The 23608-nt window shown below is 33.9% G+C and overlaps 2 protein-coding genes across 2 annotated transcripts; both read left to right on the forward strand.

Moving 5' to 3' along the window:
* Window positions 1-8771: 8771 nt before the first annotated feature.
* On the forward strand, window positions 8772-13241 carry LOC140887831 (KH domain-containing protein At4g18375). The gene is made up of 8 exons (XM_073295340.1): window positions 8772-8912; window positions 9405-10053; window positions 10179-10673; window positions 11117-11356; window positions 11438-11701; window positions 12036-12091; window positions 12180-12276; window positions 12871-13241. The coding sequence occupies exons 2-8, from the start codon at window positions 9454-9456 to the stop codon at window positions 13000-13002; spliced, it is 1884 nt and encodes a 627-aa protein (XP_073151441.1). The 5' UTR covers window positions 8772-8912; window positions 9405-9453; the 3' UTR covers window positions 13003-13241.
* Window positions 13242-18204: 4963 nt separating this feature from the next.
* Window positions 18205-23608, forward strand: LOC140887464 (ornithine aminotransferase, mitochondrial). The gene is made up of 10 exons (XM_073294714.1): window positions 18205-18480; window positions 19236-19344; window positions 19702-19932; window positions 20080-20239; window positions 20408-20463; window positions 20792-20944; window positions 21942-22039; window positions 22390-22470; window positions 22715-22948; window positions 23294-23608. Exons 1-10 carry the CDS (start codon window positions 18329-18331, stop codon window positions 23448-23450), a joined length of 1431 nt encoding a protein of 476 aa, XP_073150815.1. The 5' UTR covers window positions 18205-18328; the 3' UTR covers window positions 23451-23608.

The raw sequence follows: 23608 nt of genomic DNA on the forward strand, positions 1-23608 counted from the left end.
TTTTTCTGCTACAAGGTTGCACAAGGTTCAGATTTTTTACGTATTGTCTACGGTAGTTATATTTCCAAAATATGGTCTACAAGTAATAAATATTTGGTTTATACAATTGGAATCAGTACTCTTTTCACATTCAGCAAGCAAGTTCACTTTCACTACATTTAATGATGTAGATAGAGTAGGACACTGCTTTACATTCTAGCTTAATTTTTATACTATGGTATAATGGACCCAAATAACCCTCTTTAAAAAAATTTAAGGAACCAACGTAAATATGAAAAATATACTCACGAACTCTTTCATGGTGCTGCCATACTTTCTTTGTATCTATAGATGGTTGACCGATAAAAAAATAATGATGAAGTTAAGTACAGAGATGTGGAAATAATAAGCACCAAAAAATATTATTATGCTCAATAACCTTAATTGAAAAGTGAGTCATATCCAGCAACAACAACTTTGCTTTAAAATAATGCACTAGAGCTTTAGCAAGTGTTTGATGATAAATTTATATAGAAAGGTAAAAATATAAAAGATTGAAACAATAACAAAGTTGAGAAAATTTTATTAGCTAAGATTAAATTGGAGATAGGTGTGATTTAACATACCAGCAAGCCCAGAGAGAAAGATCGCTCAAATAGCAGCAAGTGAGTGATTTCGAGTGTGCCTAGAGACATCTAAGTGGTTTAAATTTTCTCCAATTAATAATGAAATAATGAAAGTCCATTACCAAACCAATTAACAATGAAATAACGAAGAGTTTCGAGCTTCCAAACAAACACTTGAGAAAAATAATTGTAACACTTCGGTCATTTTAGTTAACAAGTTAATTTTATCCCAACATTTTTAAGTCTGCATGTGGTAAGAATAAATCAATATAAAATATTTATCACAGTCAAATCATGTCCAAACAAGAATAAAAATTACCGTATTCACAAATCTTTGAAGGCCTTCACATGTATTCAATCAGGATATCTGTAAGTACACGTGTATCCAATCTGGAACCACCAACCAAACTTCAAGATTTTAAAATTTTCAACTGATTAAGAACAACTTCAACTGACATCTAGGTTGAGCAGCTAAACTAACCATGGCCGAGAATTCCCCATAGAAATAGAAAATACTAACCTTGAAGCAACGACCTTTGATAGCACAGTATTTTCAACCTCCTTAACGGCTAAATCAACGAGCGGAAGCTGATTTCTTTGCATCCATTGCTGTGGCTGAGGGTTTTGCGACAATTCATGGTTTTGATTAATAGGAACCCGATTCCTCTGTGCGTATTGTTGATTCGGGTTTTAGGGTTAAAATTTAGGGTTTACTCCAGCATTATAATTCATTCCACCTCCTCTGCCACCGCCCATTCCCGGTGGCGGATTTCTTGCTCTCGAACACATCACAAAACACCCGAATAGAAATACTAGACCCAAATTCAAACTAAAAAACAAACATCGTCGTTTCTATGTGAACAAGTATAACCTAACTAAGGAATAGTAACCTCGAAGTCGCAGATCGACTCCGCCAATGATTTTTGAAACCGATATTGTAGGGATAAACGAGAGGAAATAAATTGAATACCTTTAAATCGGAAAATTACTCGATGAATTTTGAGATTCTTGACAGAGATTCCAACGTCGTGGGGTTGACAAAGAGGAGATGGAATCAGGACATACAGAAAATTTTCCAACAAATGAATTCTCAAAGATTGGTTCCACAAATCTCAAATTGGAATTGATGGCAGCAAACAGAAGTGAAGATCGAGAATGGAGATCAGAGAAAGCCCGAAGGAGAGAATGAAGAGATAGAGAGAATGGGGTTCTCGACGAGAGTGAAATCGATTTATTACTTCACCAATTAGAAATTATAAACTTAATTTTGTCCTTTTTTACTTCGTTAAATACGTAAACCGAAGTAAAATCCGACTTAAAATTTAAGTGAAGCCCGTGTTTTTAATTGATGAAGTCTAAACATCATTTTACTTCGTTAATTTTATTATCACAGTAAATAGATATGTATTAATTCATCAATATTGATCGCCGAAGTAAAAATTGGCGAAGTATATTGTAACTTTTCTACTAGTGGGGTGATGGCCAAATTATGAGTTTTAAAAAGAATATAAGTGGCAGCCATCATACGGAAAGCATTGGGATGGAACTGGTTTAGGGGAACTTTATAAAAATTGACAATTTTGTAATAGAAGGGCGGGATTGGGAAGCAAAGCCCATTTCGGAGCTGCTTCTTAAAAAAAGTAATGAAACCCTCGGGGGGCTGGTCCACTCTACCCAGAGGGCCGGGGATAAGGATAGAATAGGATGGGGGAATGTTGCCCATAGCCCGGAGCTGTTCTATGGACTCTGGGCGGAGAGTGCTGGTAAAATGGGAAAACCAGGGACCCTCAGGGTTTGGTTTATGGGAGAGTATAAGTGGGGTAGTATCAAAAACCTTACTCTTGCCCTTGTCCTTAGAAATCCCGATTTGGGACTTCTTAGGACGAGAGGAAGAGGGGGCTGCTGCCACTGTTGTGGAAGAGAAAGTAATGGGGAGAGGAGTGTCAGGGCGTAGGGCCGCAGACTCCACGCTGGAGGAACCGCGGGCGTTGGCACCGGAGGTCAAGGATACAGATTCCGACATCGTGTCAAGAGAAAAGGCAAATGAGGGGAAAATATAGTAGGAGATATGTGGAAAACTTACAAGAAAGAGGGTAAACGTGAGGAAAAAGCGGGAAGAAGTAGCCGAAAAAGCAGGATTGCCAGGAATGTTTGCAAGAAATCGCAGAGGAAACCAGATCGCCGGAGAACGAGGAGGGTAAGGGCAAGGGAAGTGAGTGCGTGAAAAGATGAAGAGTGGGAAAAGTATGCGGATAAGGAACATATATATATATAGAAGATTAAGGGTGAATCTGAGCCGTATGTTTCAGAATGATCAAACGGTGGGGGTTAGCTTTGGAATTTGGGCCAGACATGTAATGATGACTGAGCATATGGAAAGTCATGAGGCATGCACGAATAAACGACCCATCACTTCATATTCTAGGGCTAGCGTCATGTCTGACGTCAACACTAACAAATTTGAAATTTGAAATTCAAATTTTTACCACCATGGAAATAGGCATCAGTGTTATTCCTTGGGACAGCGAGTGGGGCTCTAGCCCGAATATTTTAAGAGGAAGTGGTGATACCTCGGGAAGCCAGGGGTATCAATTGCCCAGTGGATATAGAGCGCCAGGGTCACTTCCCGGTGGGAAGATGGGAAGGGTTTTGATGAAGCCGGGTTTGTAGCTTACCCCAGGATAATCAGGGCTGCTAGTCAGGACAACGAGCAAGACTCTAGCCCGACTATTTTAGGAAGGAGTGGTGATACCCAGGGAATCCAGGGATATCAGGGCCGTGGGAAGGCAAGGGCGTTAGGGTTGTTCCCTTGTAGGGAGTAAGTAGGGCTTGAGGTCGGATTAGTAGCTCGAAGACAAGAGAGTAGTTCATCTCGGATGGATTGGTGAGGCCGGAAAGATCAAGACCTCGTGATCCAGTGAACAGCTATTTTTAAGGGGGCATGACCCCCACGTTGCCATAGACCCGATCCTTCCGACTTGATCGTGCGTGACAGGTAGACGTGGGCAACCCCGACATCCACGACTCAGATCGTGGCCACTATCATGAAATTGAGGAGTGACTCTCTCATTTTGAGACCTATAAATACTTGGCCATAATTATCAGTAGAGGTATGTTAATTTTTTATCCTAAAAGCACTATACTCATTTTTCGTTAAAAAGCCCACTCTATTTTCTGAGTCTGACTTAAGCATCGGAGTGGCTCCGCCGAAAAACCTTCCGGCGCCCCACTAACGTGCTTTTGTTGCATTTTCCTTGTGTGCAGATCATCTTTGTCATGGAAGGAAATATCACCCACCATCCTTACCAGCCCGGTAAGCTCGTCAGGCCCACCTTGCTACCCTGATAGCCTGGGCACTCGGTAGCAAAACATCATCATATCCTTTATTTTCCAACGTCGGACATCATTTATATCGTTAACGTCTATTCCAACATATACATAATATGAATATGAATATGATAAATTGAAAGATATTAATAACAAAACGCATAACTTCAATTATTATAAAATTTGAGTCAAACTTGAATACAACAAGAACGTGAAAACCATCAATGTTTTATTCTTCGTACAAAACAATGTCCACAAACTTAAAAAGATGTTATAGTTTAAGACTTAGACACTGTTTGGTTTGAGTGATAGGATAAGTAATACATAGATAAATAATATAATGTAAATTAAAAATAAATAAGAAATAATAGTTAATACATTATTTGATTTGATGGATAGATTATAATTTACTTGATTTAATTGATGTAAAATTAATAATTAATAGATGAATAAATGATATGATGAGAATAACCCGAAATTGAATGAGATAAGTTATACATAGATTATTAATACATCAAACCAAACAATGTAAGTAGAGTAACTAAGCAGGATTACAATAAGTTGCATGTTTGATTGATTAAATTATATACCTAAAGTTTTGAAATCATGCATCAACCTAAATTCCACGTTTCAATGAGTAGAAAAATTATTATTAAACAACTTGATGAAATGGTTTTTTTTCTTAAAGAGAACTTCAATTTTCATCAACCCAAAAGTCTATCTATATTGGCAACAAGCTGCAAAAATAATGAAACAAGATCCAATAGCGTTGGGGCTGCTGTCATTGCCAAAATGTTTTTTTTTAAGTAACAAAATGGATGGTTTTAAATTCTTTTATTATATACGTTCCACATGTATGCATGACAACAAATAACACAACATGTTCATGTCATAGTTACTGGCCATGCATATCCAAACTGAGGCGGTGAACTTTGCAGATATTTGTAAGCGCGGACGGAGTCGAGAGTGACCGCGGTTGCATTCGTCTCTTTTCAATTTTATCCAATTTATAGTATAATATCTTTCAAATTTGTAATAAAGATTATCTTTATAAATAATTTATCCAAGTTACTCTCCTCATTTAATAAAATTCATTTCGTCATTTTTAATTGGAATTTTTAACTCCATCCTTATTTATAAGGAGGGACGTGGCTTTTTATAACAAAGACGTTAGGTTTATTATTGTTATTATTATTATCTTTACTATTTTATAATAGATGAGATACATATAAAAACTGTTAAGATTTTACTTCCTATTCTACCCTCTCTCCTTCACGGTTCTTCTTCATCCTCCGATAATTTTTTTAAAAAAAATATATCTCACTCCACGTTTCTAACAAACTGTTTCACGTTCTCCCCTACCCTTCAATTCAATCCAGAGTTTCTTCTCCAAATTTACGCCTCAATCTATATAGTTTGTTTTATTAATGGTTTTATAATATATTTTTAAAAAATATATATATAATCAAACGGTACCTTAGATGGAAGTTTGAAACATATGTTCGGCAAGTCTATTTAATCGGCACTTTTCTTCTTCTCAATCTATATAGTTTGTTTTATTAATGGTTTTATAATATTCCATCTTCCATCTCTCACCACCCCAATTCGTTTGTTTTTCCAGAGTATGATATTAATTTTTTCCATATGATTAATTGCTAGGCTTAGTGAACTCTTATACTTTAATCAATTTCGTTTGCGCCCTTGAAGAGTAATTCAGGATATCACTTCTGATTTTGATGGTTTGTGCGATGATTATAAAGAATTGGTGAGTTAAATGAATTTCTGTTTCCCTCTCTTTTTGCTTCGTTTGATGTTTTTTTTACCTTCAACATCTACCCTAGAAAAGTGCAAATTGAAATGAACACTAATTCTGGATATCTATCACTATTCTTGATAAACATTTCTTTAGCATTTTTTAATTAGGAATTTAGGTCCAAAAGAAGCCTTTAACTTTCATTACAAGAGTTGAATTCTGGAAGCATGAATAAATAGGAGTCTGAACTTTTGAAAGATGAGGTGAAACCAATCTTGACAAGGAGAAAGCACGCTGCAAGAAAGAAGGAGGTGAAAATGAAAATAAAAAGGTTGGAAAAACTATTGAATTGCATATTTAATCTCAAGATTGTGGTTAATACAATGTTTGTCGGAGTTCCGAACGTCGGAAAATTATTGTGTTTATTCACTGTTTTTGTGCACTAGGTTGTTGTTCATTTCGATTTTCTCATTTGAATAATAAAATTTGGATATTGAATTTGCTGCCGTATACAACAGAGGAAGGGAATGACTTATTTCAGAAGACATGTAGATATTTTTTATGGTGAATCATGAAAAACCTGGCACGAAGGATTAGATGAAGAATCTTTCACGGTATGGTTATCAAGTTCATAAGGGAGTCAGTTTTTTTTAAATATATTTTTGTTCCATATTGTCATTTGAAAACTTTATGATGGTGAAGTATCATACATAAGGACTTACCTTTATCCATTAAGTCATTATTTTGATCCATCAAAATTAAATATCAGCATCTGGATAGATTATCATTGGAATAAATGCATAATTATCAAACAATGACTGAATTATTTTGATCCAAAAAAATTAAATATCAGTATCTAGATAGATTATCATTTGAATAAATGAATAATTATCAAACAATGAAACGTAGTGGTACGTTGATTTCTTTTCTCCAAACTTTCATCCACCGGATGTCATCTTGCTTTTTCAAAATTAAGTAGCAGTATACCTTTCAAAAAAAATTTAAATAGCAGTATTAGTGATATGATAAGATTTGAAACAAATAATGCATGCATGAATTTATGCTGTCCGTTTGTCCTCATCAAACTTACACGCCAAATATTTGGATATATAATTATAGAAAGTCCTTCAATTTACTGTCAGTTTTGATATTGATACATAAATCCGTATATCATCCTTCGATAGAAACACAATTATTGTTCACATAATATTTTTAATACATAAATCCGTATATTTTAGATAAGTAGATATAAAAAACAATAATTATTATAAAAATATTATCGTATCATAATAAATTATATATCAAATTTTATTCGTTGCACACGCATTACGTATGCCCCGACACTAGTTATTATTAACAAATATGGGTGCATATTTTATTTTATTTTAATTCTATAGCTTCTATGCAAAGTGCGTTTAATTAGGCCGGCAATGCCTCAATATTGGTTGGGAGTTTGGCCAACATTAATGAGTCCAACGTTAAATTTTCAGGAAATATTATCGCACATAGTTTGTTTATTACGGTTAACTCGACTAAGTGATTGTACATTTGTATTAGCTCGAAAAATTATCCAATATATATCGGATGATAGATATTTTAAGCTTCTTCGTCCTAAAAAGAATATAATAAATAAGTTGAAAACTACACTACACGTCAAATGAGTCGGTATTTGGTAGTTTACGTTCGTTTATATGCGGGTATATATATATTGTGAAATGACTGCCACAAATATATTTGTTACATAAATTAGGATTCACCAATATATCACTCAATTTAATTAAAATTTTATTCAACACAATATTCTTTTAACGTTTGAAAAGTATAATGTGCATAATGAAAAATATATATTTACCCTGAAATCATGAAAATGACTAAGTCGTAAACAAATATTTTATCATTTAAAAGAAGAAAATAAAATGGCATAGTAGTTATTAAAAAATAGAGAATAAATAACAATATATTTATAGATAAAAAGCTTGAATATTTTTCTTCAAAAAATAATTTATTAGATAAAAAGCTTGAATATTTTTTAGGTCTATGAAGCTAAGGGGAGTGTTATTTACACTCTAAAAATTGTTAATAACACTCCATCTTAGTTAAATAATATATTATTAGACATGATTACCCTTATAATATATTTTCTTATATAATAAAATCTTGTTCTACCTTAAAAAACATCAAATACGATACTTTTATATGTCAACAACTTAAATTTTAATATTTTTAAAAGTTTTTCATAATATTTTATCATATATAAATAAAATAACGAAAATATTTTATTTTGATCATAAAATATTTACAATTTATCTCAAATATTAGTATGATGATACAAAATATGAGAATTTTTTTTCACGAAATATATTATAAAATGGTGGATGTAAAAAATTTTGATTTACCAAAATTTTATTTAAATTTGATATAATATACAAAGTATCTTAAGATAAAATTAAGATTTCTATGTTATTATATATTTTTTTATTTTGTAATATATCCTTTGGTGATTAACAACTTGATTTTATAGTATAAAGATATGATTTGAATTTTATTTTATTTTGTACAATTTTAAATACAAAAATATATTAAGTGACTATGACAGAAAATATTATGCTTAATTAAAATTCTAATTCTTAAGATATAATAAAAAAAATTATAAAGATATGAATAAAAATTAAAAAATAAAAACGGAACATCATTTGATACAGAAATTTGATTTAAAAAATATAATTTAGCACAAAAATAAAAAAATTAGTTTTAAATTGTTTTTTTTTTTTTTTGCGTTTAATGATTAACAAATTTAACCATACATTTTTTTTGAGTAATTAACATATTTTATGAATTTTGCATTGAAATCATTAATGAATTTAATAAAAATAAAACCAATCATTTAGAGGGTGTCATTGTCCATTTTTGTAAAAATATTAAGATGGAGTGAAATTAATAAGAGATGGAGTGTAAATAACATTCTTCTGAAAACTAAATACGATTTTATTTTAAAGGGTGTTTCAGTAATTTGACGAATTAGGGTTTGAAATTCGACCTTCGGAAGAGGAATTTTACGCTAATTTTTACAATAACAGAGAGAAGAATTTACGTTTTCTCCTTTTATTATTTTTTTCTGGGGTTGTGCAAGCTGAAAGTTTTGGATAATTTCTCGAGTTGTATCAATTTCTCTACAAGTGCATATCTTTAATTTTTCCGGATATCGACAGCGAATTTGTTCCAATCAGGTTCGGCTCTTCGACTGGAAAATTTTCATCTGACATAACAATCTTTGTTCTTTGAGGACTTTACACGGTCAGGTTTTCGTGAAAGATTGTTTTTTTTTCTTTGAATAATGTCTTGTCCAAATGAAATTACAGGTTCGAGTTTTACAGGTTCAAGTTTTATTTAAATCATGTTCGTTAATAAATCAATAACCTGCTATTTGCGCGGAATCTCTATTTAATTTCTGTTAATATATATTGCATTATATTATTTTTTGTCAGTCATGCAAAAATTAGACACAGAAGCTCCGTGAGGTTCTTTTGGTTCTTGCTAAATTTCCGGTTGAGCTTCACTGTTTAAGTGCTCTGTTTTTTGGGTTACGCGTTGGGCTTCAGATTCAAGATTCTTCTTGATCATCTTTTTAGTTGTAGTTTTACCATAATACTATTTTTCTTGTATGGATCATAGATACATATAGCTAGATGATTGATTGTTGATATATAAATTTGATATAGACGGAAACACTTTCTCTGGAATTTACTTTGGGGCCCTGTTTAGAGCGCTATGGGTGAAACTGGGAAACGATTTCGCCACTACCGCGATGACTTGGACAACAAGAACCAAAAGAGGAGGACTGATAGAGGACGAGACAGAGATGAAAATGGCAATGACGAACTACTAGTGTACAGGATTCTGTGTCCTGATAGTGTGATCGGGAGTGTAATTGGGAAGAGTGGAAAAGTTATAAATTCTATCCGGCAAGAGTCGAGAGCCAAAGTCAAGGTCGTGGATCCGTTTCCAGGCGCTAAAGATAGAGTTATTTTAACATATTGTTATGTTAGAGAGAAGGAAGATGTTGAGGTTGATGAGGAATTCGATAATAATAAACCTCTGAGTCCTGCGCAAGATGCGCTTTTGAAAGTGCATGCTGCAATTGCAAACGCTGTTGCCACAGTTGGGGATTCTGATGGAAAAAATAGAGACAAAAGTAAGGAGGGATGCCAGCTTCTTGTCCCTGCTAGCCAGTCTTCTAATATTATTGGCAAATCTGGTGCAACCATCAAGAAATTAAGAAACAAAACAAGGACTAACATCAAGGTCATTGCAAAGGATATCAGTGATCCGTCTCACTCTTGCGCCTTTGATTTTGACAATTTTGTTCAGGTTAGTTTTCGGTTGGCTTGATAGGCAATACATTCTAAATGTCAATCATCATGATTCTGACTCTGTAGATGTTATCTTATTACTGCTTTTTCTGTTAAGATATTGATTGCTTGTGAATACTCTAGATATCTGGAGACTCAGAGGCTGTGAAGAAAGCACTTTTTGCCATTTCTGCAATCATGCACAAGTTTGCGCCCAAGGAAAACATTCCTCTTGACACTTCCATTCCTGAAGCTCCTCCAAGCATCATCATCCCAGCAGATGTTCCCATATATCCTGCCACGGGACATTATCCTAATGTAGATTCTATTGCCCCTACTAGATCCATCCCTTCCATTTTAGGTCATACAAACACACTAGATATTCCTGGTTATACAGATGCTGGAAGCTCATGGCCTGTCTATTCATCTACTATACCTGTGGTTTCTGGTTATGGAGGTTCTTCACAAGCTGAGGAGTTGACGGTAAAAGTGGTATGCCCTGGTAACGTGATTGGGCGTGTCATTGGAAAAGGAGGAAGTTCCATTAGAAATATAAGGCAGGATAGTGGTGCTCGTGTTGATGTGGAGGACCCCAAGCCCAAGCATAATGAGTGTATCATCACTGTGATCTCCATGGAGGTATTTTAATATATATGTGTTTTTGGTCAGTATCAGGATTCACTTTTTCTGGGACTCCTTTTTTGTTCATTTATCATATGTTGTGCTCAAATAATATTGCAAATTAGTATTCATATTTGCTATCATTATGTTTGACCATCACTTTGCCATGTGACAGAATTTCTGTTGATGTTACCAGCATGACACAGGGGCATGACTATTCTAAAACAATTATTATATAGGACATTGGTTTGAATGCTAATTTTTAATTTTTTTAATGGTTCAAGCCGAAGATGTAAAACCATTTTCACTGTTCAAGGTTGACATATGTACTTGCGTCAGGAACCATCTTAAAGAGTTTCATGTATCGTTTTGTTGTGCCGTAGTCATTGTTAATTTAAATATCTGCCTTTCAATTGATTAGTCTGTCTTACTGCATTTCTAATATGGTACTCATTTTATAGGCCTCGGATGACTTGAAATCCTCGGCAGTGGAAGCTGTGCTGTTGTTGCAAGGAAAAATAAATGATGAAGATGATGAAACTGTAACTATGCGGCTTCTTGTTCCTTCAAAAGTTATAGGCTGTATAATTGGGAAAAGTGGCTCTATCATCAATGAAATCCGAAAGAGAACTAAAGCAGATATTAGAATTTCCAAAGGCGAAAAGCCAAAATGCGCTGATGATAATGATGAAATTGTTGAGGTCTGTACGACTTTATTTGTTAATTATCTCAAAACATCTTGCATCCTTTATTAATTAGTGTGGATTGCATTTACAATGTAGATTTTTGGACAAGTTGGTAGCGTGAGAGATGCCCTTATTCAGATTGTTTTGAGGCTTAGAGACGATGTATTAAAGGATAGGGAAGGTGGCCAAAATTCCTTTGTTGGTGGCGAAGCATTATACTCTGGTGGAGCATCTCTACCAATGCAATCTGGCTTGCCCAGCATGTCTTCTACTGCTTCATTTGGTTATGAAAAAAGGCCAGAAAGCGGGAGTGGACTAGCCTTGCTTTCCTCCAGTGCTTATGGATATAAGCCTTTATCGGTATGCTTGTACTTGGCGTATTTGAAAAACTATATTTTCATGTACGTGATTGCTTGGAAATGAGAATAAAAAACTAAAAAGGCATAGTATTGTTCTCGTCACTGCTTGGCTATATCTTAGTTTATATTTTTGCACCGACATCAGTATTTTACAGATCTCTTTCGTTTATTATTTGTGATACTTTTAATATATTTCTATTTGTGGTCTCGAATGTTAAATGCTATCTTTATGTAATTGTTCCTTTTTGTTTTAATTATTTTACGTAGCTTTGTTGGATTTTACCGCATAATTTGCATTTCCTTGGCTTCTAACCTTGTGTTCTCTTTTCATAAAGATTGGAGATAGCGGCCATGGACAGTTGGCTTCACGCTCATCATCACTATATTCAAGGTTAATATCTTGTTCGCATTGAATTTATGACCTGTTACTTAGAGCATAAAATCCTCAAAGTACATTTTTGTTCGCAATATTTGATCAGGTTCCCTCCGCCATCTACTCTGGATATGGTAATCCCTGCACATGCGATTGGTAAAGTCATTGGAAAAGGTGGCACAAATATCGAGAATATCCGGCAGGTGAGTTATTCTTCATTGACTGTAGAAAGAAGTGAAGTTGGAAAATACTTTGTTTTTGGGTTTAACCGTTTAAGATTAGAAAGGAAGGAAGGAAATTTTTTCTACTTCAAACCTAATCCGAGAAACTAATCTTCTGTTTTTTTTTCACCTTACCTTCTGTTTCTCTAGTTTTATTCCAGTAATTTTGTGCCTTCACCATAAACATTTCGATTAGGCTAGTAGTCAGTCACTAATACCAAGTGACGTGTATGTTTTTAGGCTAACAGCTTGGTGAACTTGGCAATAAAAAGTTGCCGTCCTAAGATCTGGGTGCTTTTTATGATTAATTTGGGTGCCAGTGAGTTGCTGTAACATTAGTTGTCCTCTGAATTTAATGGTTTTAAGTTATACTTGTTATTTTAGATTCTTCCCGTTCTTGCAATCCTTTTACATGTTAATTGTCTATTAGTCCACATGTGGGCTTTGCTTGGCAAGGACTTGGTAATGGGGTCGGAAATGATGATGATGTTGCTTAATTCACATACGATATGATGCATCATGTGGCTATCATATTTCTTTCAACTTATATTTCCATGTGCATTCATTCTCTTCCAGATATCTGGAGCTACTATAGAGATTTCTGATCCAAAATCTTCCAATGGTGATCGTGTGGCTTTAATATCGGGGACCACTGAGCAGAAGCGTGCTGCTGAAAACTTGATTCAAGCCTTTATATTGGCCACTTAACTTATGGGGAGTATTCGTCCCCAATGTTTCTTCTCTCTAGTTCCTCTAGGTTTCCAGCGCTGAGATTACCACAAACTCAAGTATCCGGTGACTTCAGTCTCTTCTGTAGGAAATCTCATGAATCTAGAGGTTAAATCGAGTATTCTGTTTTCAGGTGGTACAAGCTGTGCTTGTGCAGCATGTAAAATCTATTCATCTACAGCAGCTTCATAAGTTAGGAGAAAACTTTCTTCCCTTAAGTAGTACTTATCAGATTTTGTTGACTGCAAATCGTGTTTCCAGCATTGCTTTCCTCATGATCTGATGTTAATTAGATTTCTGAAATCTTATATGCATCCTTGAAATTTCCGTTCCTCCTGCTGCTGCTCTTTCATATTGGTGCGATACATGATTCTATATCTCTACTTCATGTTCCTTTTCCTGGGGTCCATGGATGGTATGCAGGAGCTCTGGGCAGTATTTTCTCCCGCTTTATGAAAACTTGATTTATGTCTAGATAGTCCAGGCGTACTGCAATTTTTCCAAATACCAATCTGGTCAATAGCTTGTGCAGGGATTCTTATTGACATTTACTAATCATTCTGACTTAGTTTCTTTATTTTATTCATTCCATACCCTTCATGATAACCTTTCTGCCAAAGCCTTTTAAAAATTTTTCATGTTGTATTCTGCATCCTAGGTATTCAAGAGCGTGAACTGTTGGTGGTTCTTGAATTGATTTCCCAGACTCGTGATTTGTTTTCAGATAGTGGTACTTATTGACGACCCTTAGGTATGAGGATAGATGCGACTATTTTTGGGTGTTCATAGCCACCTCTATTTTCTGATATCCGACCTGTAATATTCACACCTAATTTATTCTGCTTTCAAAATTAAAATGATTGTTGGTGTCAGTTCATTCACTCATTAATTGGATTGGATGGTAATGGTATAGTGGTACGGAAAGTATTACCTTTTTCCCAATGGATTGACCTCAATAATTTTGATCCGATACTAATGTAATGATCTTTTCCTAGATTGACATTTAATTGCTTTGCAAGTTTGCCTCCCAAGAATTGTACTGTGTTATTCTTTCATCAATTTGTGCATGGTCCATCACCTCTAGGAATATGAAATCAATCCTGCTTTAACTCGAAGGAAAGAGAAAATCCCTTCTGAAGTAGTTTTACCATATATATAAGGATAACATGTTTCCTTATGAACCATCTAAGAATGTGATAATATCTTTGGTGTTTTTCGCATTGACAATGTCTTCCGTCGTTAACACTAGCACAGGTTTCAAATACATTTTATGTGTTTCAAGGTCAATTCTCCAATTTCTGTACATTGTGTGGAAATGTTATGCTTAGCCTGCGCACTTCTTTTTCATGTGCAGTGATCAGCTGATTGCTCTTCTTTGGACAACAATCCTGTCCTATTGTTTCTGTATCAAGATAAATTTTGTACTTTTGGGCCTCTCTACCTTCTATGTTGTATGCTGTACTTTTGTCTTAGTATAGTAGCAGCCGTCCAGTTATGTTCTGTTATGATTTCCTTTTTCGACATTCCTCATCTCCTTTCTCCATTTCATCATTGATTTATTTGTCAATAAAATTTTTTTGGTGGGGTGAGTGTGTGGGATGGGGTTTATGGTCTCGGTGAACACGCCGATCACCTTTTCTCCCCTTTAGCGTGGATCCAATTTAGTGATATTTCCTTTTAAGATTGTTTTGATAAAGCCACTTAAGATACCAAATCCCCCTCCTGTCTCATTATCTGTTGATGACATTGGTTAGTAATACCAGTTTTTTCAGTTGAGCTCTATCGACTCTTCTGATGTAGCTTTCTTTTGTTCGGGGTAATGTTACGTTAGCAATTCTTTTCCTACCTGCATTCTTTAACATGCACATGCACTCAAAACATGAGAAACTAATTGTTTCTCCCACTAAACGAATTAGTTGGCCATTTCCTTCATAGGTTTCCTGAACTCGAGCATGTTGATTTTCATCCTTGAGTTGAACGTTTTTTAGTGTTGGAGTGAGTGGCTGGTGAAGTTAATAGGGAACTTCACCATTTTCAGTCCACTCCAGCTCTTGGATCTAGATCCTCTATAGATGGTAGGTGGTGTTCCTTTATCGGGAACGTGGTTTTAGTTTTCTTCGCCGCAAATAGATAGATCCTTCATCGGATGTTTGTGAATTCTTCGAGTTGTGGTTCTGATGTGGGTGTGATGGTTTATTTTCTTGGAGAAAGCAACTGTATGTATTCGGCTCTATGTTTTTTTTAACTTTCTTCACTGATTTCATTATCTCAAATTTATTGTATGAGTTCTATTGTTTTTGAATGAGAGTTTGTAGCATTATTTAGACATGTATCATTACTATTATTAACATCGTTATCTATTCATTTTTGTTTCGTGTGTATTACAACGATTCTTTGATATTCTTTGGGAGAATTTTGGTGTGTGTGACTTTGTCTATCTGTTAACTTGTGCCCTTTATCTTTGCCAAATTGCTATTTGGGATTTGTATTTGGTTGGTGATGAGAAAAGTGAGTCGGGTTATTTTAGTTGGAACCTAGCATGTATGCTCCAAGCTTAGCCCGTGCAAGTGCGACGATAGAATGAGTGGCAAAAATTTGTCCTTATTTTTGGTTTTTTCTGATCAAACGGGCTTGTAGTGCAAAGGCTAATGACATACATCACTTTTGTGAAATCACGAGATTGTTGAAAATCTCCTGTTATAACTATCAATTTTGTGTTTTCAAATTTTGAGCATAAACGCATCGAAAAACACGTACGGATAAGAGGTTGAATGCTAATTTGAAAACATGGGGATGCATGTGTTCAAAATTTAAAAACATGTGAAGTTAATAGATCATTTTTGTTTATTATACGTGGAGTTTTTAGCAATCTCGAGATTTATAAATATGAGAATTATAAATATGACGCATGTGATTAAACTCAATTTAGCAGGTAGCCTGGAGGATGGAGTACTTTGTTTCCCAATCGTACTTTCGTATTGGGAAGTGTAATGCATTATCCATATCTTTTTATTATTATTTCTCATTATTTTGCTTGTTTTTACTAGCATATATATTTTTTTGAAAATTCTGAATGCATATTTTACACATTTCTTTTTATTATTATTTCTCATTATTTTGCTTGTTTTTACTCGCATATATATATTTTTTGAAATTCTGAATGCATATTTTACCCCTTCTGCAAAAGGATATTTTAACTGAAATACATATTTTACCCCTTATACAAAATGAATTATCAAATACATAGTTTTTCAAATTTAAATATGAATTTTTTTATAAGGGTTAAAATATGTATTTTAGTTAAATTTCATTAAAATTTGCCATATGTTTTTAAAAAAATTCAAGTAAGAAATATATTTTACTCAATGATAAAAGAGTTACAAGAAATGTAAGTTTATGCTCAAAATAAAAGTCGAAACAAACATATTTGTTGTAGCATATAAGTCATTCATTTTTTTTTTTTAAATGATGAATATAAAGTGATTATCATTTTAATTATAAAATGTTGGATTTAGAAAACTTTTCAATTTTATACAAAAAAAGATTACAATATTTAAAGAAACAATGTTGCCTTTTGTGGATGAATAGAAGTATTTATGAGGAGTTAGATGAATTTTTACTGAAAATATTAATTATTTGTAATTTGTAAAATTTATAATTTATATGTTTTAGGTCATGCTTAGTAGGATGAAATCAGTAGACATTTCACGTCACATCCAAATCCAAATTTCTAAATGCATAAAAATAGGAATTGTTTTTCCCATGAATATTCATTGGTTGATATCAACGAATAATCGTTTCATTCCCTCTTTATTCTCTCTTTTTTTAAAAAAAATAAACATTAATCCACCAAAATCATCCTCATGTGTTCGTCGTCTTCTTTCTCATCTAAAATTAAATTCACATAATAAATCAAATATCTTACTATTCAATTAAAAATATGTTCTTTATAATAACTAACTTTCAATTAATTTGGTGAAATTCCAAGTGAATTTACACGAAAGCCCATTTTTTTTTTATTTTTTACTTCTTCTTATCGATAATTTGAAATTTATTTTTATGTTTTCCTATGATATCATTCATTTTTTAATACTATATATTTGATTAGATAGTATATCACGCATAATATTATTATAAATTCAATTATATATATATATATATATGTATTTTTATATTTTTAAATTTTCGGATTTAGATATATCACTCTTAAATTTTGAATATTTAATTTATCACGATAATTTTAAAAATAATATGAAAATTAATCAACACAAAAAATTTATATATATACACGCAATAACCTATATCTATATTATTTTATTTTATTTTTATGACGTGAGAACCCGCAGTCGCTACTTTTCGGTATGCACTGGGTAAATTCCGAACTAACGCAATAGCTTGCAAACAGTCTATATATATTATTAATAAACCAAGAGATGGATATTAGCTTTCAAGGATGTTCGAGTTGGTGGAGTAGATGAACCCTTGGACAGAGCTCAGAAGTTCGATTTCTCTCTGACACCTTCTTAGACTACCCGAGCTCTGCTCAAGGGCTCACCTTCTCTTAATTCCAAAACTACATAGATTTTTACACATCAACTCCTAAACGTATTTAATTTTGTAGTGATGTTAGTTTTTATATTTTATACAAGCAAATGTCTTACTTATTATATCATATTTACTTGTGTACAATATAGTAATTAAATCGACAATTTCAAAAGAAAAATATACATCAAATTTATTTTTGTACAATATAGTAATAATCAAAATCTTCATAAGAAATATGTGGATATATATTATGTTACATGTGTGCTTGGTTGTTAGTTATTAATAATACATGGACCTCATATACAAATTGAATGAGATAATGATATAATTTAGAGTTTTTTCTAAAATCTCCGTCGTCTTATGACTCTTATCAGAGACTATTATCAAACTAATGATGGTTTTATTGTATTATCTTTTACTAACCAATCTCTTTCCATCTTATCTAAATAAAATAAAATATAATAATAATAATAATAATAATAATAATAATAATAATAATAATAATAATAATAATAATAATAATAATAATAATAATAATAATAATAAATGTAAAACCAAAAAGAAAAAGAAGACACGTGTCAATTAATTAGCCAGACTACTTGTCTACTTGACGTCATTTGTTTTTTTGGAAATATGAATTCATTTGTTGCTACCTCTCATTCACCAGCGTAAATCAAGATTTTGGCCAGTGATATTTGGGTGTTTAATCGAGGAAAAGAAAAAAAGGCCGAGGTTTCTTGATTAAGGATTGTAATCTTAGATGGCGTTGAGGAAAAGTTTACGTTATTTACTGGCCGGAGTTGAGGGGGCAAGAAATGTTAGGAGCTTAAGCGCACTCCCAGAAGGCAGCGTCGCTTCTGCACAATCCTCTCAGAATCTCATCAACTTGGAGGGACAGTACAGTGCCCACAAGTAAATTCAACACTTAAACCTCGAAAGTTTTGTTTTTTTGTTGTCTTTCGGTTATTTTTTGCATTTTTTTGTTGTCCTCCTGGGTTTTGATGGCTTTCCGCGTGGGCGTGAGTGGTTAATATATTTTATAATTTACTCGGTGGGGTGGAGAAAGAATTTGATACCCGAACGTGAAATATACGAAGTGAACCTTTTGTTCATTGGATTAATGGGACACGAGAGAGATTCGGTGACGGGTTGCGTTTCGGTTACCTACTGCTTCGTCTCAAAGTTGTTTACTTTTCTTGAACTTTGTGGTTATTCTTGGTTTGTTATATTTATATCCAACGAGAGAGTTGATAATAGGTGTTCTTTGGAGTATCAATAGTGTTATCGATGAACTTACGTTAATTGTTGGAGTATCATGATATTTTCTTTCCTTAAATTGTGTTTGTTTCTTCAATTAGTGTGTACTGGAAGTCTGGAAGTTCCAAGGAAGGCTACCTTCTATTGCATCGATTTCTCTTGTTTGATTTTCAAACATAGGATGTTTGTCTGTCTGACTTATTTATTTATCTGAGTTGAATATGTCGAAACTGAAATTTTTTATTGAATTAGATGATGCCAATGGTGGCTCCACAGTCTTAATTGAAAAAAAATGAATTTTTTTACCACAACGGTGAGGCTTTATATTATTATATATGATTGCTTGATGAGATTATCACATTCTGGTTATCTGTAATTGGAAGTTTGGTAACTATTTACTTTTGTTGCAGTTATCATCCTATTCCCGTTGTCTTTTCGCAAGCAAAAGGATCATATATTTGGGATCCTGAAGGCAAGAAATATGTAGACTTCCTCTCGGCTTATTCTGCCGTCAATCAGGTATGAGACAGGAAAATACTAGACGTTTGGTTCTTAGTTGTTATCCGTAGCTCAGGTTTATGTTTTAGTAATGAAACAGGATGTTAGTAATTAGTTCCTTGTTGTCGAAGCACATGATAATCTCATTTTATTTGATTACTTTTTTCCTAATTCTTTTTGTATAGCTGAAATGCGGTTTAGCAATTCCCACAACCTCATTTTGCTGACAGAATTCAACTTTTAGCCTATAGAGTTCCACCGTGAGGTGGAGAAGGGCATTGTTGTTTCAATTCTTTATTCTGCCATTAATTTTTTTATGTGGGCCTTTAAAGTACATGAATTGAAGGTAAATTTATGAACCGAAGGCTTTTGCTGCAGGGTCATTGCCACCCCAAAATCTTGAAAGCATTGGTAGAACAGGCTGAAAGGCTTACGCTCAGTTCAAGAGCCTTTCATAATGACCAATTTCCAGTATTTGCCGAACGTCTCACCAACATGTTTGGATATGATATGGTGCTGCCGATGAACACAGGTGCTGAAGGTGTCGAAACAGCATTGAAGTTGGCCAGAAAATGGGGTTATCTCAAGAAAAAAATTCCAAGAGAGGAGGTAAGGAACTTTTGATGTTTCTGAGTTTGATGCTTGTATTTGAACGGGACACATGATTTCCAGGGTTGATTAAATAACCCAAGATTTTCTTATTCAATTATAGTTTCAAGAAACTAATATTTCATTTTTATCCTTTCGTCATGGTAGGCCATCATTGTTTCATGTTGTGGCTGCTTTCATGGACGCACATTAGCTGTTATTTCCATGAGCTGTGATAACGAGGCTACTCGTGGGTTTTGGCCCTTGTTGCCAGGCCATGTCAAAGTTGATTTTGGTGATGAAGTTGCGCTCGAGAAAATCTTTAAAGGTCTGCTGACTTTTTAGCATGTGCAATGATCTAAAACAAAAAACTCAAATGTCAGAAGCCATTACTCTTTAGAGATATTCATTTGCATTTGTTCTATTCACTAGGACCGCTAAACTTTCAATAGTTTACCTGTAAGCTATGTGAACTCATATTTCTTATGGTTTTCAGAGAAAGGAGATCGCATAGCAGGTTTTCTCTTTGAACCTATCCAAGGGGAGGCAGGGGTACGTATCTCCAAGAAACTTGACTGATTGTTTTGGATGAGAGTATTAGTTGTATAGTTTTCATTGTATAATTTGTGATAAAGTGACTCTTAATGAATAATAAAGGCTAACAATGTTCATGGTCTTCTATTGCATCAATACCATATGACATGTATAATCATTATAGGAATGATTTTTCAAAAATCCTGCTATCGGATGTTTACAAAAACTTAGGTGTGGTCGGGAGATCCCTGTGACATGGTTAAATATGATTTTCTTTTTTTTCCTTTTAGAATCTAATTTCATTTAATTGATTATAAGTTTTTGATGAGATCCTTTTTTTTCCTAGGTTATAATTCCTCCTGATGGTTACCTACAAGCTGTTAGAGATCTTTGCTCAAAATATAATGTTCTGATGATTGCTGACGAAATACAAAGTGGCTTAGCGCGTTCAGGGAGAATGCTTGCATGTGATTGGGAGAATGTCCATCCGGATGTTGTTGTAAGAACTTTAATTTGATTCTCAAACTACGACAATAAAACAGACAATTTTTTTTTGCATATGTTCCATATATTCATATAGTTAGAAACCCTGATTCTTTAGAAAAAGGATATCACTACCCTTGCTATCACTCGGGAAAAAATGTATTTAAGTATAGACCTTTTCAATTCCCGCAAGCGTTGACAAAATTTTTGGGTTGTTAATCCTACCTTGCATATATGTTTAAAGCAACAGATCTCATGGTATTTTTTCTGTCCATCAATGAAATGTGACTGAACAGAACAAAAGGATGCTATTATATTATATACTGAGATTAGAATATAACCCGGAGTTTCCTCAAAACAGGTGTTCTCTCCACCTTACCCTAGCTAAGCTAGTAAACGCCCAAGGAATAAAATAACCGAATGCCTAACTCTGTTCTATTTCTACTATATTTCGCTTTTCTCTCTCCCAATTCATTTCCTCCAAAATTCTTTTCATAACTATATACAATATTTGGCCCAATTTATTTAAGCTCACAACAGTATTACCCTCACATCTAATTAGGCCTGTTACACATGAATTCCCAACATAATTTAACACCATTAATTGATATCAAAGTTTCTCACCGTAAACATTATTTGTGGACTTTATTTCGAATCAAGGATGTTGAGCATAATGTGTTGCATATCAAGCTCGTTTGAGTTTTTTAGAAATGATTTGAAAAGATAAAGGAAGTGGTTTGAATATTATTTGTCTCTTAATTAGAAAAGTTTGGTTTCAAGTGGGTGTACATTCCCAGATAAAAATGCCATACGGATAACATTTTTTAGTTCTGAATAGGTAGAGTTTCTGGCTATTGTGGTCATCTATACTCATATCTGGGTTTACATTTTATTGTTGTCAAAGTTTAATTATTCACATGCAGAATACCAGCCTGCATTGCATTCTCAATAATTTGATTACACGATTAACTTCCATGCTTCAAAATGACACTTTTGATTGTTGTCTTGTTAAGATACTAGGAAAAGCATTGGGCGGTGGAATGTTTCCTGTAAGTGCAGTACTAGCAGACAAAGATGTTATGCTCTGCATTCAGCCTGGAGAGCATGGAAGGTTTGTAACTTTCGTTAGTTCGTACATAAATTGGCCCCATTTTATTTGATTTATCACGTTTCTCCTAAACATATGATGTTAGATTAGACCACGCCAAATGCTGGAGCATGCTACTCCATACAATTCAAGGAGATAATGGTTTCCATAACCTTGTAAATCGAAATTGTTGTGCATTTCACAGTACCATTACTTGTAACACAAGGGATGTTTGAGAATCGTTTATTCAAATTGTTTTGACCTAGGTGTAAGGTGTTACGTACTTACGTAGAATATGAACATTCTGATCTTTATATGCTAATTTGGAATATTGAAAATCTAAATTGGTAACTTACGATTGAGGTAATGTGCAGCACCTTTGGAGGGAATCCATTGGCCAGTGCAGTTGCGATTGCATCCCTGGATGTGATAAAAGACGAGAAACTTGCTGAAAGGTATCAAATTTTGCCTGAGTCTTTGAATTGATTTTGTGCAAAGTGATGGTATGCTAAAGAAAACAATGATATCATCAATTTTTTTAATATTTTCTGTGTCTTGCGTATGTTACTACACCTTTTTCATTGGGATAGGGACTTGACCACTAAGGTGGAATACAGATTACCTAATTTTGTATACTCTAATGTTATTGTCACATGGTCCTTGGAGCATTCAAATGTTTCATTTTCTATTTCTTCATAGATCTGCCCAACTGGGACAGGAGCTTAGGGAACAACTTGTGAAGGTTCAACAACAATTTCCCGATCTTATAAAAGAAATACGAGGAAAAGGTTTGTTCAATGCTGTGGAGCTTAACAATGCCGCCATGTCCCCGTTAACTGCGTATGACATATGCCTTAAGCTCAAAGAGAGAGGAATTCTTGCAAAACCCACACATGATTCTATTATACGATTGACACCTCCTCTGACCATAAGGTATGGAACTGTTTTTTCCAGATAGTGTGCACAATAAATTATTATAGGTCTTTAATTATCGACGATTTAGCTTTTGTCCATCGTGGTTTTTAAACGTCCTGTATCCATTTTCAATGCATTACTGCCGATAAATTATATGAGCACAGATCGAGTAATCTAAGATGCTCATGATGTCGAGTATCCTAGTTTACTTTCATGTATATTTCGGAGACGCTGAATACTCTCCTTGCTTTCTTAATGCGCATGCGACTATTGATCTGTGCTTCAAGTGGAGCAAAAAAAAAAACTGAATCTCACATCATCGTTAACATGATAACTAACCACCAGCGTATTTTCTTGATGCAGTCGGGATGAGCTCCAAGAAGGTTCCAACGCACTGCGAAATATTTTGGAACTTGATCTGCCTAAGATGCAGAAAGAGAAGCCAGATGACAAAAATATCTCCCATTCAGCTTCCACCGCCTGCGACAGATGCGGGCGTAACTTGTATGGTTCCTCCTAATCGCAATAGTAGTTGATCACACACTCTTTACTTTTTTTTTTTTTTTTTTAAATTTAGTTTACATTCTTTTAGTTAAACCATACCATCTAAAACACTAGTTATGTAAGTTTCTTTCATCTCTAAAACTTTTGAGTCAATGTCAGCGAAGAGTTCGAATT

This window comes from Henckelia pumila, chromosome 3, assembly GCF_033568475.1.
Source record: "Henckelia pumila isolate YLH828 chromosome 3, ASM3356847v2, whole genome shotgun sequence".
Taxonomy (NCBI): domain Eukaryota; kingdom Viridiplantae; phylum Streptophyta; class Magnoliopsida; order Lamiales; family Gesneriaceae; genus Henckelia; species Henckelia pumila.